The following is an 18483-nucleotide window of genomic DNA, read 5'->3' as shown; positions in this document are numbered from 1 at the left end:
TCGCTCCGTCAGCCAGGCTGGAGTACAGTGGCATGATCTCAGGTCACTGAAATCTCTGCCTCCCAGGCTCAAGTGATCCTCCCATCTCAGCCTCCCATGTAGTTAGGACTACAGATGCCCACCACCATGCCCGGCTAATTTTTTGTGTTTTTGGTAAAGATGGGGTTCCACTATGTTGCCCAGGCTGGTCTTGAACTCCTAAGCTCAGATGATCCACCCACCCTGGCCTCCCAAAGTGCTGGGATTACAGGTGTGAGCCACCGCCCAGCCCCACGGTGTTGTTTTTAAAAGCAACGACCGGAGAGGCTGGGACAGGGCTGTGGGAAAGACGCCTTCCTCCTCAGGGCTACCTGGGAGGGAAAAAGAGAGACCTCCAGCTCCTCACATCACAATGGCCCAGAGCATCTCCACAGATACCACCCCAGTGGCAGCAGGTGCTGTGTCAGCCCAGCCTGGGCCAGGGTCACTGTAGCTCTCCCCAGATTCTCACAAAACCCTGCTCGTGGGTACCACCTCCCTCTCCACATAGGAGCCCGTGGCTCAGGGTGAATAACTCGCCGAAGGTCCCTCCTCTCAGCCGCCCTCTGACCTCCACCCCAACGGTGTGGGTGCCTCAGGCAGCGCCACACGGCTTCCTAACTAACACCGAGCTTTGCCACGGTCAGGTGAAACTAGGCGCACGCTAGCATTCCATCCCCGCATCTCGGGGGAGCGCCCTGCAAACCCCCACATGGTGGTGCTCACCCTGGACCTGAGCTCCTGCCCACGGGCGGGGGCCGCAGGCTGCTCTCCTGCACGTTCTGCCAGGCAGACCCACACCACCCTCTCCTATCAGAACTTCTGCCTTGATTTATTTTTTAGGCCTTTCCTGTTTTTGAATCGGTAACACCTGCCTGCAGCTCCAAGTTTAAAAGGCACAGATGGGGCTCCTGAACCCCAGTTCCCTCCAGAAAGAACTGGCATGAGCTTCCAGGATTTTCTGTGCCTCTGTGGCAAGGCCGTGCTGCTGGCTTCGGCTTCTCCTGGGATCTGCCCCTCCTCTCCTCACATCCCGGGGCTGTGGGGAAGGGGGCTCGCCTGTCTCGAGGGCTGGAAAGTGCCCTGACTTGTGGGCAGGCTGTGGGCATCCAGGTTATGCCCCATCCTGGTCATAGGAGAGGACGAGGCAGTGGCCTGCCAGGGCCTGCGCTCACACCTGAGGGTCGGGGGACTGCACTAGAAGCCCACGGAGCTCTTCTAGCGCGGCTGCTGTGGCCTGCAGTGCCCCACACACTTGTGGCTCTAGGGTTCAACTCGGACAGGGAAGACAACGGCGTGGGGCCCACACCCGGTCTACGGGAGGCCCTGAGCTGCACGTGGGCGGCCTCATCTTTTCTGCGGGGGAACTGTGGCCTCCCTAGTCCCCAAACCCGCGCGCACCGTGTAGCCCAGCTCCTTGGTCCGCCCCTCCAGCAGGGCGTGCTTCTCACGGCTGCGGCTCACACGCTCGCCGTCACCCACGCTCTCTGCGTGCCTCAGCTTCTCGTGTGCGATCTCCAGCTGCTTCTGGTAGTGGTTGTGCTTCTCGATTTTGGCTTCGAAGTGCTTGAGCTCCTCCTGGAACAAGGTTTCCACAGGTGAGTGCTCCCTCTTTGTGCTCGCCACGCCATCTTGTGGTCCCGGGTGAACTGCAAGGACGCCAAGGGACAGTGCCGTACCCGGGGTGGGACATGGACAATGAGGCGGCAGCTGGGAGGCCATCACACCAGCAGCAGGTCCCAGCCTGCGCCTCCTCGGCAGTCCTAAGCCGACCCCTTCCCTGTCTCTGCAAATGGCACCCGTTCCGAATCTGGGGGGCCTCCAGCTTGTTCCCGGCCAGACTCCATGTCCAGGGGTTGTGCTTCTGTGGTGGCTGCCTCTGCACCCTGCCCCCAGCCTGCCTGGGCTCCGGTTCTGCTGGACTGTAGCTCTGTCCCTGCTCCTGTAGGCGCCCTGCCCTGCCGTGATCCCACACTCCAGACCCAGGGTCCTCCATGTGGCCCCACCTGCCAAGCCCCATGCATATGCCTGCGCCCAGCTAAGGTGCCCTAGCCCTGGAGGAAAGCTCCTGACCCCTTTCTGGGGGAGGTGCTAAGGGCCCTTCCTGGGGCCAGGAAAGTCCCAAGCCCTATGAAGGCAGGACCACGCCCACCTCACTCACGACAGACACCAGCTGGGGACCTTGGGTGAACTCACGGCCTGATACCGTGCCTGGGACTGCCCACCCAGGGACCCCCTGCTGGACTCCTCACTCCTCAGAGCCTTGCTGGGGGCTCACCGAGCTGATTTCTCCACCCTCAGAATGATCTGGCACGCCACATGCCCCAGGAGCCCCCTGCCACCTGAGGTGGTCTCCTTCCCTCCCTGGGCCTCCATCTCAGGAAGCGGTGACATCCCCAAATGATCCCAGTAGTCCTTGGTCGCCTCCCCCAGACTGTGGCTGGTTCCTGACCAACTGCTGACCATCCACAGGACCCGCACCAAGGCCACCTCAGACGTGAACACTGACAAAAGAACCAAAGCCCCTCCACAGCCCGGCCTCGCCCCTGAAACACGAGGTCCCACGCAGATGAGAAGGAAAACGCAAGCAGGTTGGCCGAGTGGTTAAGGAACAAACTGCAAGAGAATCTTCACCACACGAGAGCGCGCGGAAGGAGAGAGGGCTGCGTTTCCTTACCCGGAGCGCCTCCAGCTCCTTGTCGGTGAGGTTGGCGGACTGCGCCAGGTCCCACAGGTCAATCACCCTGGGCTCCTCGAACTCTGCAGGGGAGGAGCGAGAGCGGCCTCAGCGGCGCCTGGGGTGCACAACGCGGCCAGCCCCGCGGGAACCGCGCGGAGTGTGCATGGAGCCTATGAGGGTGTGCAGGCGCGACTTGCATGTGTGTGAAACACGCGTGCGTGCACTGAAAATCTCATGGGGCACAGAGGGCATCTGCTCAGTAGCTCACACAACCTCGCTGAAATGTGGCTACCCTGTCCCCTCGGCCAAGCAACTGCTTCTCCTTTGTGTCCAGAAACACCTGCCTCCATCAGAGCCTGGGAAGCGCCACAGTCCACCCTGGCTGCCTCTGAAGCAGGTGGCGGAGGGTGGACGTGGCCTGTGTGCAGAGGCTGCTCAGGACCTCGGGTGCGGGGCGTGCAAGTTTAGCTAGGTCCAGAGGCAGGCACAGGCCGTTTCCCTTCGGGCTCCCGGGAAGAGCCAGACAAACGGAGCCGGCTCCTGGACCCTGGTGCTCACGAAGGGACGCGGTGAGAGACGCCAGGGCCGTCACCTCTCTCCATCCAGGAGCGAGCAGTCCAGAGCCGCCTGCCCAGGGAGCCCCACAACTGCGGCTCCTGCTCCCTCCTCTGCTGACCCCTTCCTGCTCAGGCCGTCCAGCCCTCACCACTACGGCCAAAAGCCTATGGCTGACAGTCACCAGCACCAGGTCGGGCTAAGGGAGCCTGGGTTTGGGGGTGGGTGGTGAGGGGTCTTGCCCAAGGGCACACAGGTGACAGCCGCAGAGCCAACCGAGGGGCCCTGGGCCCACGTGGACACATTCAACTACTGTGCTGGAGGCTGCCTAAGGCCAGACCTTGCAGGTCCCATCCTGGAGAGGAGGCGGCGGCTCTGCCTGGCACCGGGGACAGAGACCGGCCCTGCTGTCTTATCACCATGAGGGCACAGATGCCATCTCCTGGCGGCTGCTGCCTCCTCGAGCCTACAGCAGGCCCTGGCACACAGCCGGTGCTCGGTGTGCACGTGGAGGATGAGGTACAGAATCGGAAACTGTGTGAGTGAGGCCAGCAGGCTTCTGGTAAACCCTGCACAAGGCTCTGTCCTGGGTACTGGGCAAGTAGCAGCAGCAGTGCCGAGCCTGACCACTAAGGGCCTGCAGTGGAGTGAGACCAAGACCGAGCTGCTGAGACGGAGCCACAAGTTCTGTGGCCTCAGCGGGCGTCCTGCCCCTGCCGGGCTGAGAGGGACTGACAGACAGTGTGGGTGGCATGACACGGAGACAGAGCTGGGCTTGACAAGCGGTGTCAGTTCTTGACCAACAGCAGCAACGGAGGAGCTGCGCCTCTGGGGCTGGGGAGACGCTGGGAGGGGTTGTTCCCAGGCCGCCGCCGCCACTGCTATCTGCCAGTCTCCCGCCGCCGCCACTGCTCTCTGGGGAGACGCTGGGAGGGGTTGCTCCCAGGCCGCCGCCGCCACTGCTCTCTGGGGAGACGCTGGGAGGGGTTGCTCCCAGGCCGCCGCCGCCACTGCTCTCTGCCAGTCTCCAGGAACAAGGCTGGGGACGGCCAGTGACCTTCACGGAGCAGCTCCTGGGAGCAGGGCCCGTGACCACCCCTGGGTAGACAGTGCACCGAGGGTCTTGGCTGCGTCCGCAGGCCCAGGTGCCCATCGCTCTAACCACCTGCCTGCTTGTCCCCAAAACACCACCAGAGACAGCCCGACCCTCAGGAACCGACAGTCCCAGGCGGGCACTCACCGGCCTCCGTGCTGTAGCCCTGGCGGCTGACCCTGCGCAGGCGCTCCAGGCCCTGGTTGATGCTGCGCAGCTTCTCCTTCAGCTCCGTGTGTCTGCTGTGCAGGACGTTGCCCTTGATGTCGCTGAGGTCCAAGGGGCTGATGACGTTCTCGTGGATTTCTGTAAAACCGAAGGCAGGACACCATGAGGCTGGGAGTCCGCGCCCGGCCCGCCTGGAGCACTATCTGGAATGCCCACTGCTGGGGAGCTCAAACTCGCTCTCGTTTCTGGCCGAAAACGTCCCCGTTCCGCGGTCTTGCAGCGCCGCAGAAACGACCGTTGGCACAGCTTCCTTTCCAGGTGAGACGCCGGGACACACGCACCAAGCGGAGCCTGGCGGTGACGGCTGGGGCACCAGGTCCAGAGGGCGGACTGGTCAGCTGGGTCACCCTCCATTTTACTCCAACTTTGTAGGGTGGGAAAGGCACCCATTTGGGGAGGGTCACGAGTCCAGAATGAAGGACCCATCAGCGAAGCACAGGTCTGGCAAAGGCGGCAGCTGTGCCCGTGGTGGGGGCAGGCACCAGTGAGACTCGGTTCATCCAATGCAGGCGGGTGACTCTCAGAGCCAGCCCCGCCTGCACAGCAACCTCCCAACTCACAAGTCCGGTAGAACCCTGGGAGAGGGCGTCCGGTGCCTCCTCCCCGCCCCTGCCATGTCCTGGGGGGAGCCGAGGCTGTCCACTGAGCACAGTGAGCCCCAGGTGCAAGAGGGGCGGGGGCAGGAGTGGGTGGGGGCAAGAGGGGCAGGGAGCAGGATGGGGTGGGGGCAAGGGGCACCTTCGGTCCTGCTCAGGGTCTCCAGCAGGACGTTGTACTCGTGAACTTTCTCTTTGTGATGCAGGAGCTCCCGCCAGAGCTTGTCCAGTTCTTCGCTGGAGAATTTCCCAGAGGTCTTTGCCTAAGAGGGAAACAAGGCCTGCAGTGAAACCCGCCGTGGGCTCGTGTGGCTGGGGCCGCTCTTCAGCCGACTACTCCTCACGGCCCGGCAGGCCCTTGCCTATGTGAGTGTCGGGCCCGGTTCTTGGCCTCACGACCCTCCTGAGCCTCTATTAGGCTGGGTAGGGCAGGAAAACAAAAAACAAACCGGAGAGGAGCTACTAGCAGGCAACCACTCTTCTCCTGGACGTGTCCAGGCTCAATGGGGGACGCTACTGAGCTGGCTGGGGTGGGGAGCGGAAGATCCAAGGAGGGGAACAGGGCAGCATCCCAGTGGCCCCCAGACTTGCCTGGCTCTCCTGGCTGCGGGTGGCAAGGACAGCAAGGCCATCTTCCTAGGGGGACCTCTGCCAGCCCATTCATTGTCATCCTACCTGCCTCCCGGCTACGGGGTGACGTGGATCGCGCACACCCAGGGAGGCCACACAGGGCCCTCCCTCCCTCTCTGCCCCCTTCTACCGACTCCATCTTTCCTGGCCACGGACAATCAGCTGCGACTGGGCTGGTACAAGAAGTCCAGCTGGCCCCAAATCAGTGTGATCCAGAGAAACTGTTCTGGAGCAGCAGCCGCTGGAAATGGGGGAGCTGAAGCAGGTGAACACCCCGTCACAGCCCACCAGCCCTGCTGGGTCCCAGTGCCTGGCCCCGCACCAACACCCCACACCCTTCCCAGGCACAGGCTGAAAGCCCAGCCCCACACACGAGGGCACTTTTCTAATCACAGAAGCACGTTCACAGCACCACTCACTAAATTAAAAATCTGACATAGTAAAGAACTCAGCCTGTGCTATGTCACGATCCCGTAACCTCACATGACCAGAGCTGAAGGTCTGACAGCTGCAGGCCAAACAGTGCTCCTTTACTCAAAGAGCAAGGAATTTTCTGAACAGGAAAGCTGAAAATATTCACAGAAAGACAGTGGAATGGCTTCCTTAGGAAGCCACTGTCTTCCTGAGACTTCCCCAAACCCCACCTCCCACGCAGAGCAGAGACTGCTCCCTCACAGCCCGACGAGACTGCTCCCTCAGCCCCCCGCCTTAACATTCAACACAACGGCACCAATTCTGCACGGTATGGAAACAGTCGAGGAGTACCTTGTGCCACAGCTTTTCCAGCCTGGGATCATCCAGCCCGTCTTCCTGGGTGCCACTAAGGGAGTTGCTGGCCACCTGCTGAGCGTCCTTCTTCCCGTCCAGACCATACTTGGCCAAGATGACTAGGAGAGAGGGGAGGTTCTATTTGATATGGTTTCCTGTGAAAAACAGTCAACAGCCAACATATCTGGGTTGCCACAGTCGGTGAGACAGGTTTGCCTCTCAATCTGGGTTGCCACAGTCGGCGAGACAGGTTTGCCTCTCATTTTCCAGGAGTTTCCTTTCACCAGTTTCCTGGATGACCACTGGAGATATGGCAAGAACAAGAACGTAAACAAGCGTGGGGGCTGTGGTCTCCCAGCGCTTAGAAATGGGTCCGGCGACTCACGGGACGCCCCCAGGACCTCCCTCTTTCCTACCAGGGACACGCTGGCTGCAGTCCTCCATCAAGCTGTGTCCCCTTGAGACGCAGCTGTCGGAAGCGGCTGATGGGCTGGGCTGTAAGAGTGGTAACCGATTGGCCCATCTTTCCAAACCAGTTGCACAGATTTTCAAAAACAAAATTTGCAGCCTCACCTGTTGCCGTACGGCAACAACTCTAAGGACCACAGGGCAGAGGCCACCTGCAGAGTGTGCAGGGTGATGCGGCTTTCTAACAGCCCACATTGTGTTTTTATTGGAAGGAAAAACAGTTTGTAAAGGAGAAATGTCAGTGTCAGCAGCTTCTAACAAAAAGTCACGGTAGCAGCCAGGAGGAGTAATTAGTCTGCAGTGTGCTGTGGCCCAGTCACTCGGGGAGCCCTCCAGGATCTGCCCATGCGGTGCTCCCCTAGCCCCACTTCCCCAAGGGGTACTCGGCATCTGTGGGCTGTGTCTGTCACCACACACTGCCACCAACACGATATAAAAGCAGGCGCTCAAAGCAGGCCCTGGTGCTGACAGGACTCAGCTGTGGACAAGTCTGGCACTTGGGACATGAGAGCAGAGCCCGGGGGCTGGTCTCGGCCTCCACAGGCAGCGGCTCTCCCGAGGCCCCAGTTCCCTGCGCTGTGGTGCTGTGCGACAGGCCCTCTACTAGGTCTCCTGGAATCTGGGGCCAATGCAAAGCCGCCTGCCTCCTTAGCTGGTGGTGGGCTTGCCTGCCCGCCCTTTCCTGGGGACCTGGGAATTATCCCAGGGCCCCCACCTCCCACAGAATGGGGTCCTGCCTTCCCCTCCGGGCTGAGGGCCCCGTGTGGACCTCTCCCAAGACGCTGGGCATGGAGCCTCCCTTCGCCTCACACTTCCACTCACTCCGAGGACCTCTTCACCCAGGTGGTGACTCCCGGACCCCGGCGCCTCCTCTGGGCCTTCATCCGTGACCCTACTGGACAGAATCACTCCCAGCAGGGCCTCTGCATGCCCCAGGCTCAGCAGGTCCCATCCCCACACCTCTCCCAAAGGTCCATCCTCTGTCACTGCCAGCCCTGGGGAGTGTCCCTGCCCCAGGGACACGCTGGAAGCCTCAGGCCTCCTTTCTCATCAACACCACCCTGGCCTCAGATCCCTCCTGTCTCATTCCGTCTGGAAACCTGGGTCATGGGGGTCTCAAGGCCACGTCCAGCACGTGCTCCTTGTGTTCCATCCTCTAAGCATGAAAACCCGGCCTGTGGAAAACCCGGCCTGAGGAAAGCCGTCTCTGCTGACAGCAGTCAAGAGCTGCTGCTGCTGCTGCTGGGCACGGGTCCTACAGACGCACGCTTCGAAGCTCAACATGCCGGGCCTGTCTTCCATGGCAGGGAATTTATACGTGAAGTAACTATTTTAGGCCGGGCGCGGTGGCTCATGCCTGTGATCCCAGCACTTTGGGGGGCCAAGGCAGGAGGGCCATCTGAACCCAGGAGTTTAAGACCGGCCGGGGCAGCGAAGTGAGACCCCGTCTTTTAAAATAAATAAACAATTAAATAAATAATACTAGCTGTGGGGGAAGAGAAAATAAATGAAATAAATACATACATAAATACAAAAAATTTTTTAAAAAGTGGCCTGGATGTTTCCTGGCCTTAGAAGCTGGTGCTGGGCCTGCCTGTGAAGGCCGTCCTGCCCAGCCCCCCGAGTCCAGCCACTGCTCAGCAGCGCTGAGGTCACACCCCCGGGCTATGCACCCCGAGCCCGAGAGGAAGAGAGGGGAAGACAGTGAGGGTGGGCCACGTCCTGGGGCTCTGAGGCTAGCCTGGCCCGCGCCTTCCTAGTTGGAGCCAAAAGCTCTCAGCCAGAGCCCAAAGTGGCTGGTCAGACCCCACCAAAAGGCAGAATGCCCAAGGCTGCGATCAGCAGCAGGGGCTATGGAAAGTTCTGGATTCTGGAGGTGCTGGGTTCTGCATGGAACGGAGTCACAGAGCACGGAAGCCGTAGGCGGCCTCAGGAGCATCCAGCCCTTAGAGCTCCTGGGGAGGACGAACACGGCCCCACACGCCCTGCATGTGGAGGACAGACGCCGCCCCACACTCCCTGCCTGGGGAGTGAAGTGGCCCTGGGGGCACGGTGGGGGTGAGGACAGCCACGAACCCCAGAGCAGAGCAGAGCGTGGCCTGTCTCAGGGCGGACCTCAGCATGGGCAGTGCCAAGGGCAGGTCCACAAGGTGTGCTGCCCAGGCACCTGGCTATGGCTGGTCCCCCAGGTGTGGTATCAGCCTTGACAATGGCACGGGGAACCTTGGGGGTCCAGGGGCCACATCCAGAAGATGGCAGGCAGCTGGCCAGGACGAGCCTCTCTCCTGAGTGTGGGGACGGTCTGCTCCTGGGACATCGGCTCCTAGAGTCCCACTAAGTCTTCTGCCAGGTCACTCGGCAATGGCAGAAAATAAGACAGCTCCACTTGGGCCACAGACCTGGACACCCTGCAAGGACACCGGCTGGCCCGCAGGAGGGAGCGGGTCCTTAGCCCACTTCTGTGCCCCCTGCAAGCTCCTCCGTCTCCTCCAGGCCCTGAATGCTGCCCTGCCGCATAGCCAGTCCCTTCTCCCTGCGGGGCACCTCCAGGACAGGCTCTTTCCTGGCCCTTGGGAATGGCCCTCTAGACACGCTGGTGGGGACGCAACCATCCAGAATTGTTTCAGCCACGTCTCCGCCCCCCAGGCAGCCCCTGCCGCTGCGTCTCCGCCCCCCTAGGCAGCCCCTGCCGCCGCTGTCTCCGCTCCCCAGGCAGCCCCTGCCGCTGCTGTCTCCGCCCCCCAGGCAGCCCCTGCCGCTGCGTCTCCGCCCCCCAGGCAGCCCCTGCCGCCGCTGTCTCCGCTCCCCAGGCAGCCCCTGCCGCTGCTGTCTCCGCCCCCCAGGCAGCCCCTGCCGCTGCGTCTCCGCCCCCCAGGCAGCCCCTGCCACTATGTCTTGGCTTATATCCCACCCAGACTCTTGAACATGGTGGCATAAACCAGCAAAAATGAAGCCAGCCCTTTGCCTTTAACCCAGGCGCAGTCACATGACACGTATGCTGATGTCTGCTGATGGGAGAAGAGGGGTGGCTGGAAACAGATCACCTGCTCAGGAGTCAGAAAACCCTGGCTCCAAATCTTTGCTGCACTACTCGGCTCTGCAACTCCAGACAAATTACCCTCTCTGAGCCTGTCAAACGGGATGACAGAGTTTTGAGGAGTAGGTGTTAGAGCATCAGGCCTAACGAAGGAACTCCATAGACACCTCCTCTCCTTACTAGAGACAACCCGGGCGCTGTAATGCCTGGGGCCACCAGTGCGTGGGAAAGCAGGGCTACAGCAGGCTCCGGACATGGCCAGGGCTCTGGGGCTACCCTCAGTGTGATGGCAGTCACCCACCCTCAGTGGGGTGTCCCACTTGGTTCACAACCACTGTCCTGTGAGACAGGAGGAGGAAATGGAGGTGGGGGGCCCAGGTCACACAGGGAGCAGCCGGGCAGGGGACTGGGAAAGGGGTGCCTGGGGTCAGGGAGGGGCAGCAGTTGGGTGGAGGCGCAACAGCTCCTGTGGCTGCTGCACGTAGCTGACAACAGGTGGCCGAGCACGCGACTCCCTGGAGCAGCCCCAAGCCCAGTCCCACAGGCCCACCTGGTGTGCGTCCTCTGCCCGCCAGTGTCCTGCCAACGGGCCTGTGGTGAGGGAGGATGGCGGAGGAGAGGGGTCCAAAAGGACCAGTCGCAACTCGGTCATTTAAAACCCTCCTGGTTCAGAGGACACACCTGTCTTCTGTACACTGGTACCAAGCAAGTGACTGTCCTGCTTCTTCTTGAACACCACAGGGACAAGGGGCTCACTAACCGCATTACAACTAAGTGTCCGTTCTGACTCTTGGAAAGCTATTCTGACAACATCTGGAATATGTCCCCAAACTTCAAGATGCCAGGGCAGACCTCCTTCCTCCTCTGGGAGACAGAGCCTCCTGCTGTCCTCTGGCCCCTTCCTGCGCCCAGTGCCCCTGCCCTGGTCCTCCCTCCAGCGTGCCAATGGCACTTGTGACAGCAAAGGAGCCGAGACCACGGCCAAGGGCACATCTGCGCTCAGAGGAGCTCCCCGCAGGCTGCATCCAATGGGACCCTTGGCCAAGAGCCAAGGAATCAGAGGCGTAGCCCACAGCACTGAGGCGAGCGGCCACCATCCTCGTGAGGGTGAGCCTCCCCGCAACCACTGAGGCCAGTGGCCACCTCCCTCACGAGGGTGAGCTCCCCAATCCAAATCCTAAGCTTTCTGGGCACTCGGGATGCTCAGGGGAAAGGCTCATTTTGGATATCCAGATTAAGCATAACGCAAATTCCCAAATCCAAAAACAAAATCCGACATCCAAAACACTGCCGCTCTCAAGCATTTAGGAAGAGGGATACTCGACCTGCACTAGGAAAGAAACAAACGGACCATTGAGGTTGCGTATGAGTCTCGCTTCCTTCTCCCCATCTTTGTCCAAGCCGTCAAGCTTTAGTTTCTTCCAGGCGAGTTCGTCCCTCTCCTGTATCTTCAGATCAGCGTGGAGCTCGGCCAGCCTCACGGGAGGAAGATGTAGCTGCGAATGAAGGGGAGGGGACTGTGAGCCACGAGCAGGATGGACCAGGACACAGCTGGAAACTGACCTCGGAGGAGGCTGGCCACCGGGAGGTTCCGGGAGACCAGGAGGAGGTGGAGTCAGGGTCACTGTCAGCAGGATTCAAACCCCACAGGTTTCGACAAGAGCGCGGCATGGACACCAGTCTCCAGGCCCGTCTGTATACGTGATCTGGAAACCCCAGGTCCATCGGGGGCTGCCCACCAGCAGCGGCTGCCCATTCCTGTCCGGCTGCAAGACACCCCACCCTTCCCACCCTAGCACCTGGGGACAGTCGTCGGGCACTTGGATAAACAGGGCAGGAAGAAAATACCCATTGCGTTACCATTCCACTGCAGACACCACTGCAAGGACACAGACACCCAGAAGTTCTCTTTTAAAAGAATCACTGTAATCTCAGATTGGCCCCATCTTCATTTCCCAAAGACCCTTCGTCGCCACCTCTCAAGTGTTCCATGATGCAAACTGTCTTGCTGTGATGGTTCTTACACAGCCCCAGATCCTTCTGGAGCAGGAGTCTGTCACCCTCTCACTTACCTGCTGGCGTAGACCACACAGGCAGGGCCCTGGAACGAGCTGCCGCACTGGGGCTGAGGATCTTCCCCCCCCACCCTCACACCCCTCCGCAGGGCGGGCCACACTTCCTTCATCCCACCCTCCCTCCCAGCTCTGGGACTCTGGGTGAGGGAAGGAAGGAAGTGAGGTGACCGCTGGGCACACTGCTTTTTGGTTGTAAAGACAGGATTTAGGCCAAGAGTGTCCCCATGTCAGAATGACTGGGCCAGAACGCCAGGTGGCCAAGGCAAGCAGCAGAACGAAACCCACCGGCCAGATCTCATCAACTCTGGCCTCAGGGCTGGCCCGGCGAGCCCTTCGGGGAAGAAAAGCCTCTTCCGTGCAGAGCAGGGTAGCCCAGCTGTGTGAACCGGAACGTGTCATGAGGTGGGATCAGGGTTCACAGAGCCAGGGTGCTGTCTGGAGAGGCTGCACCGCATGCCTGTCGTGACACCAGCACATGAAAGGCTCTGTGGAGTCCCGCAGCAAAGGAAGTGCTCAGCACTGTGCGGTGCAGATCCCCAAATCTCTCAGCTCTCAGGAGGGTTCCCTTCCCTGGGCACCTGCATTCTCACATTCCCCTGGGGCGGTCCCCACGAGCTGCCCGTGGTTCTAGGAGGGAACCCCAGCTCCGGCGTCTGAGTTCCAGAGGCCCATCACCCAACGCCTGTCTCTGATCATGCGTGTTTCAATACAGTCTGTTTTCCCTCAGGGGTTGGAAATATTAACCTTTAATCTATACCTCATTAGCTATTTTCTAACATAAATACGACACAAGCCAGTATCCAAAGTATGTGTGTTCAATAAAGTTTAAATAAAACAGTGAACATCCCCAGGAAGCGTCGCGAGCCGGCTGCCTTCCCAGTGTCCTGCAGCCCACACCACCTTGCAGCCCGAGGCCTCAGGAGGCCCGGCCCTCAGGCCTGCACTGCACAGGGGCACACGTTTCTTTCAAGACTCGCACGAAGCCAATTCTGGGTGTTTGGCACACCCCACACTCTGGAACCTCCTCGCCTCGCTCTGCCCGTATCTAGACTCAGCCCATCCTGCTCCCTGCAGCTCAGTCTGTGTTGGGCCTAGGAGGAAGGAGACCCCCGACCACAGGCCCTGTCGCCAGCTGGGTGCTGGGGCTGTCACAGCTCCACCCTCTCCTCTCAGAAGCCCAGCCTGACTCCACGGCCGCCCTAGCCACACAGGCCCCAGCCTCCAGGAGTTTAAAATTTACTTAGAGACAAATCTAGATCACTGAGCCATGCTCCCCAACGGTAAAAAGAGAGCACACAGCAGGCACAAAATGAATGGCAGGGCCTAGGGCAGAGGAAAGCTTCTAATTCTCTAGAAGGTTCTCTAACCCTTGGTCGGTGGTCCCAGGCAGTCTTTTATCTGGGCCCTCCTGGTAGATGCTCTGCGCCCCCATCTCTACAGGGGCTGCTTTCCAGGATTGTCCCGACCTGAAAACCCTTTCCCTGGCAGCCTGACACACGCCTACCTGCATGCCTCTTCCCCAGTCAGGCCCATTCACCCAGCCCCTTCTCCCCAGAGCTCCACCCCATGCCCCTCTGTGCCCCGGACATTCGTCTGCAGCGTCCACTGGAAGGCCCTAGGAGGCGTGAAGTCTGATCTGAGCGTCCCCAGCAGGAGGACCCGGGACAAAGAGGCACCTGAGTGATGATGAACTCTCAGAAGGGGCAGTCTGCGCCTCAGGAGGAGGGGGAGCCCACACCTGCCTATCTTGTTTGTGACCCAAACTTCGGGAGGAACAGGTCTGCTTTCATCTCTGCTTCCCCGTGGCTGCTGCTACCCCGTAGGCATCTTATCTACCGCGCTGCACTGCCCGGGAGGGCCCGAGATGCGAGGCCCACAGCGATGCTCCGAGCCAGAAGCAGCACCCTGGGGCGGGCAATCCTGGCCCACGCTCTCGAGTGTGTGCTGGCCCTGAGGGGCCCCGGGTCTGCCCTCTTTGGCTGCAGGGGAGAGGACGCAGGTGTCCCGTGACTGCCCGTGGGCTGCCCGCTGGAAAGCGGAGCTGAAGACCCCGGGCTGCTGAAGCCCTGGGCCCATCCTGGCAGGCTCACAGCCAGGCGCCAATCCCTGTAACCCGCGGTCCTCCCTGGACTCCTGTCTGCCTCCCCAGGATGCTAGGAGAGTCAAGGGCAGGTGCTCCGTGGGCTGTAAAATCTGCAACCCACAGGGAAAGTCATTTTCTCCTTCTGATTTCCCAACTCTCAGGCAACAGGGGGCCTAAATTTCACACCGCGTGTCTCCCAAAAGCCAGCTCCCTTTCCCTTGGACTGCCAGCGCTCAGCGCAGAAGGGGCCAGCCTGGTGGCCGCCACAGAAAGCAGCCCCGGCTCCGTGCAGAGGAAGACCAGCAGGTCGTGTGCAGGGCCCCAGACCCCACGTCTGGACTCTTTCACCTCTCTCAAGTTAAATGTTAATGCATCAAGTTAGAACTACCCTGTGGAAACCAAATGCAGAAAAGAACCTGTCAAACATGAAGCAGTGAGGCAAATCATCAACAACCAGGGAACGCATGCAGGGAAGAAAGCCAGCTCAGCTGAACAAACGACACTGGTCCTGTGTCCTCAGACACAAGCAGAGCCGACCGGGTCCTCCTGACCAGACCCAAGGGCCCAGTACTGCTCGGGATCTCAGCAGCGGCCCTCCCCCACACAGCACAACCCGCGTGCCAGCAGAGCATTCTGGAACTTTCCAGCAACCTGCTACTGCTATTCGATGCCCCAGGAAACCCAGGCCAGGGTCCACAGCTAAGCCACTGGTGTTAACTTGCACATATAGCACAGTTCAGGCTGGGCAGGTTCCAATGCAACTAGGACCATCAATGGACCACCTCTTCAGAGGGCACATGCCATCCTCCCAGCGTTCACCTGAGTGTCCACACCAGACTGCAAGGCACCCACCCTGAGGAGCAGGTCCACCCTGAGGAGCAGGGGACCAAGGCTTCCTGGCATGCTGCACCTGTCTCACCACGGCAGGTGGCAGTGCACTGTCCCAGCCTTGCCATCGTGTCCCAGCTCCTTCCACCTGAGCTCCGTGGACAACCATACCCGCCTTGAGCTGCTGTGAGGTCATGCATTGGTCTGGTGAGTCCTAGGTGCCCGTGGAGGCCGCCAGCTGGCCCATCCTCAGAGGCCCTTCTCAAGCCAGGGAGGATGCTTGAGAGATGGGGTGGGGCTCTGAGGACTCCTCTCTGCAGACCTCAGTTTCCACTCATCAGACCTCTGGGAACAAGATTCTTCACACACTCTCATCACAGTCACCATTCATGCCAGAACTAAGGACTGCCCGGGTGCGGTGCCTCCTGGCATTATGCCTGTAATCCCAGCACTTTGGGAGGCAGAGGCGGGAGGATCACTTGAGCCCAGGAGTTCGAGACCAGCCTGGCCAACATGGTGAAACCCCATCTCTACTAAAAATAGAAAAATCAGCCAGGCATGGTGGCGCATGCCTGTAATCCCAGCTACTCAGGAGGCGGAGGCATGAGAATGGCTTGAACCTGGGAGGTGGAGGTTGTAGTGAGCCGAGATTGCGCCACCGCACCCCAGCCTGGGCGACAGCAAGACTCTGTCAAAAAAAAAAAAAAAACCAAAAAAAACAACTAGGGACCTACGGCCAAGGACTCCAAGCTCACAGCACCATGTAGCCCAGGCCAAGAGGTACACGAGTGTGTCCCTGAGCGCGCCGCAGCTGGACCATGCGGACCCTGGAGCTTATTCCTCAGCATCAACACAACACACAGAGCTCTGAAGAGGCAGAATCCCCCGAAGGCACCTGCAAGCACAAGGGCTCTGCATGGCCTCCGACCGCCAAAGCACCAGGGACAGCCTCTGCTTAGGAGTCTTGCAACACAGCGGAGCCCACCTGTGAAACAGGAACTGGGAGAGTTCATGGGCGCTGGAGAGGATGAAGGAGCAACTCCCTGGCCGCGTCTCACCGGATGAAAGCGGGTCTCGGCGTCTTCTTGGTGGCACCCACCCCTATCTGTGCCTCAGGGCAGGTCTCACAGCCCAAGGCCATCAAAGGCAAAGGTTTCCTGAGACGCTCCCTTCACCCTATACCTACTGACACATTAAGCAATCCTATATGCCAGGACAGGGCTTTACATGCAGAAAACAGGGATGCGAGGTTTTCACGAAGCAAACCAAAGAAAGGACAAGACCGTCCTGGCTGCTGAGCACAGGTCACAGGAGGCTGAGAGCAGCCGCTGCAGAGCTGGGTGGGATGTGCTTTTCTAAAAAAGCAGCCCTTGCCTCAGTTATCTTCCAGGTGGCGACTCAAGACCCCGTCTTCGTCTGATACCCACCTAGAGTGGCAAGTCGGGTGGGGTAAGAAGCCAACTGGAGTGACTGCACAAACCATTCTCTGCCCCTACGTTCGAACTGACTGTGGCTCCTCCTGCCTCCTGACCACCCTAGGCCCTAGCACGCTCGGCAGCAAGAGCCACAGCACGAAGACCACCTGCCATGCGCCACCGCCACTGATAACCTCAAAAAGACCAGGACGGGTCTGATGCCCGCACGCTTGGCTCCGGGATACAATACCCTCGCAGCACCGCCGCCCTCCAAGCTTCCATTATCTGGAAGGAAAATCAAGACGAATGGGCTCTGCAGGCCTGCCTGCCAGAGGACCAGGCTCTCTGGAAGGGGGGAAGACACACAAAATCCCCCCAAAACACCCTCACCCTCAAAGAACTTCACATTTTGTTCAGCAAAAAACACTTGCCCACGCAACTAGAACTTCAGGACTTAAAGGGACCAGAAAGACCATGTAGTCCAAGGCTCAGTCCAAAGTGGAGGTGAGCAGCTTGCCCTACCATGGTGCCCAGGGAACCTCAGGGGAGGTTCAGGAGACAAGACCCAACCCAAAACTGAAACCGGTCAGGCGAGCACCCAGCACCGGGGGACAGGGGGACAGGGACGGTGCATGGGCAGCCCGAGGGCAGGTGTATCACTGCAGGGGCCCTGGGCTGACAAACACAGAGGACCAGCTGGAGGTGGCTGCAGGTAAGGTGGGGTGCACCAGGGCGGCCCTACAGAGCAGGTGGAAGACTTGGGCCAGGACCCAAAAGCAAAGGGAGCCGCTGGGGTTCCTGGGCCCGAGTGCACTTCCTTAGCGCCACCTCCAATCGGTCAGGGGGTCAGGGAGTCTCTTTCGGGCTCCCCATTCCTCACGGGGAGGGGGGACTCCACCCACTCAACAGATGCCCAGTGCATCGGGCACGGGGAGGCAGCGCTGCACCCCAGCTGCTCCTGGTTACACCTGTTCCCTGCTGCTGGGAGGCCGTCACCACATCCAAACCCAGCCCTGTCCTCAGCTCCTCCAGAATCCCTTCCTCCAAGAAGCCGCCCTGCCGCTCCCGCCCAGAGCATTCTCCCACCTCCGCAGGCTGAACATTACGCGTGGGGCTTGACTGCTGGTCCCAGGAGCAGCTCAGGAAGGGCCTGTGGAGCTGATGCCCAGGCGTCAATCCCCATCCCCAAGCAGTCTTATAACCGTCTGTCCCTCCCCCACCTGTTTCTCTCCTCCCTTTTCATTCCAAAAGTTCCTTCTTATTCTGCAAATCATTTACTTTTCCTCTCAAGACTCAGGAATGCTTAGAACTGGAATACTGAGACAGAGATCTAATCTGACTCCTGCATTTGAGATGAGATACTGAGGCCTAGATGGTGGCCATGGTTCTAACACACCCATTTCAGGAACACCTAACAAATGAAGCAACGGTATCTTCATGAAGAGAGCACTGGCTATCTTCATGAAGAGGCCTAGGATCACGCACCAATTAGCAAGCTGTTGTCCCGGGGGGCCCCACTGGCCAAGCCACCTTGGGGGTGCCCTTTCCCGTCGGGCCTCCGTACCTTCATCTCTCAAATGAAGGTGGTCAGGTAAGCGCCCTGTTAAGATTGACTTTCAGCATTCCCAAGGTCGCGTTTTATGTGCTCTAAACCGATCCCATCTCCTCACCTCCTCATTTCTCGCTCAAATGAACAAGCACGGGCTTGCTCCTGGGATTCCTTCTCTCCCTGGACACGTCTGTCTACCCAACATTATCTCCCTATGTGGGGAAACAATATTTTTCTTGTTTCCCCACATAGAGAGATAAGGTTGAGGGAAGCGGCAAAGGCTCGGGAGGCAGGAGACCCGTGATCTAGCCTGGTTCTGCCCCTACGCTCCGGTCAGCAGGCCGCCCAGGCTGGGGAGGGCGATACTGACCCTCGGGGTGCCGGCCGCAACCTGCTCCACGCGTCGTCGCCGCCGGCACGGGTACCTTTCCTGCTGCAGAAGGGGTCCGGGCGCCCCACT

At 60.0% G+C, this 18483-nt stretch overlaps 1 protein-coding gene across 1 annotated transcript in view; it reads right to left on the bottom strand.

Annotated features, from left to right (window-relative positions):
• The window catches only part of LRPAP1 (low density lipoprotein receptor-related protein associated protein 1), a 35733-nt gene that overhangs the window by 16199 nt on the left and 1051 nt on the right, over window positions 1–18483 (bottom strand). The window contains exons 3-9 of the mRNA XM_012002195.1: window positions 18415–18481; window positions 11425–11569; window positions 6566–6687; window positions 5313–5433; window positions 4494–4652; window positions 2696–2778; window positions 1420–1596 (exon numbers count right to left, since the gene is read on the bottom strand). Of these exons, the coding sequence (XP_011857585.1) occupies window positions 1420–1596; window positions 2696–2778; window positions 4494–4652; window positions 5313–5433; window positions 6566–6687; window positions 11425–11569; window positions 18415–18481 (874 nt within the window). The remainder of the gene's footprint in view (window positions 1–1419; window positions 1597–2695; window positions 2779–4493; window positions 4653–5312; window positions 5434–6565; window positions 6688–11424; window positions 11570–18414; window positions 18482–18483) is intronic.

This window comes from Mandrillus leucophaeus, unplaced genomic scaffold (assembly GCF_000951045.1).
Source record: "Mandrillus leucophaeus isolate KB7577 unplaced genomic scaffold, Mleu.le_1.0 Scaffold68, whole genome shotgun sequence".
Lineage (NCBI taxonomy): Eukaryota > Metazoa > Chordata > Mammalia > Primates > Cercopithecidae > Mandrillus > Mandrillus leucophaeus.
This window is presented reverse-complemented; position numbering and strand designations above follow the sequence as displayed.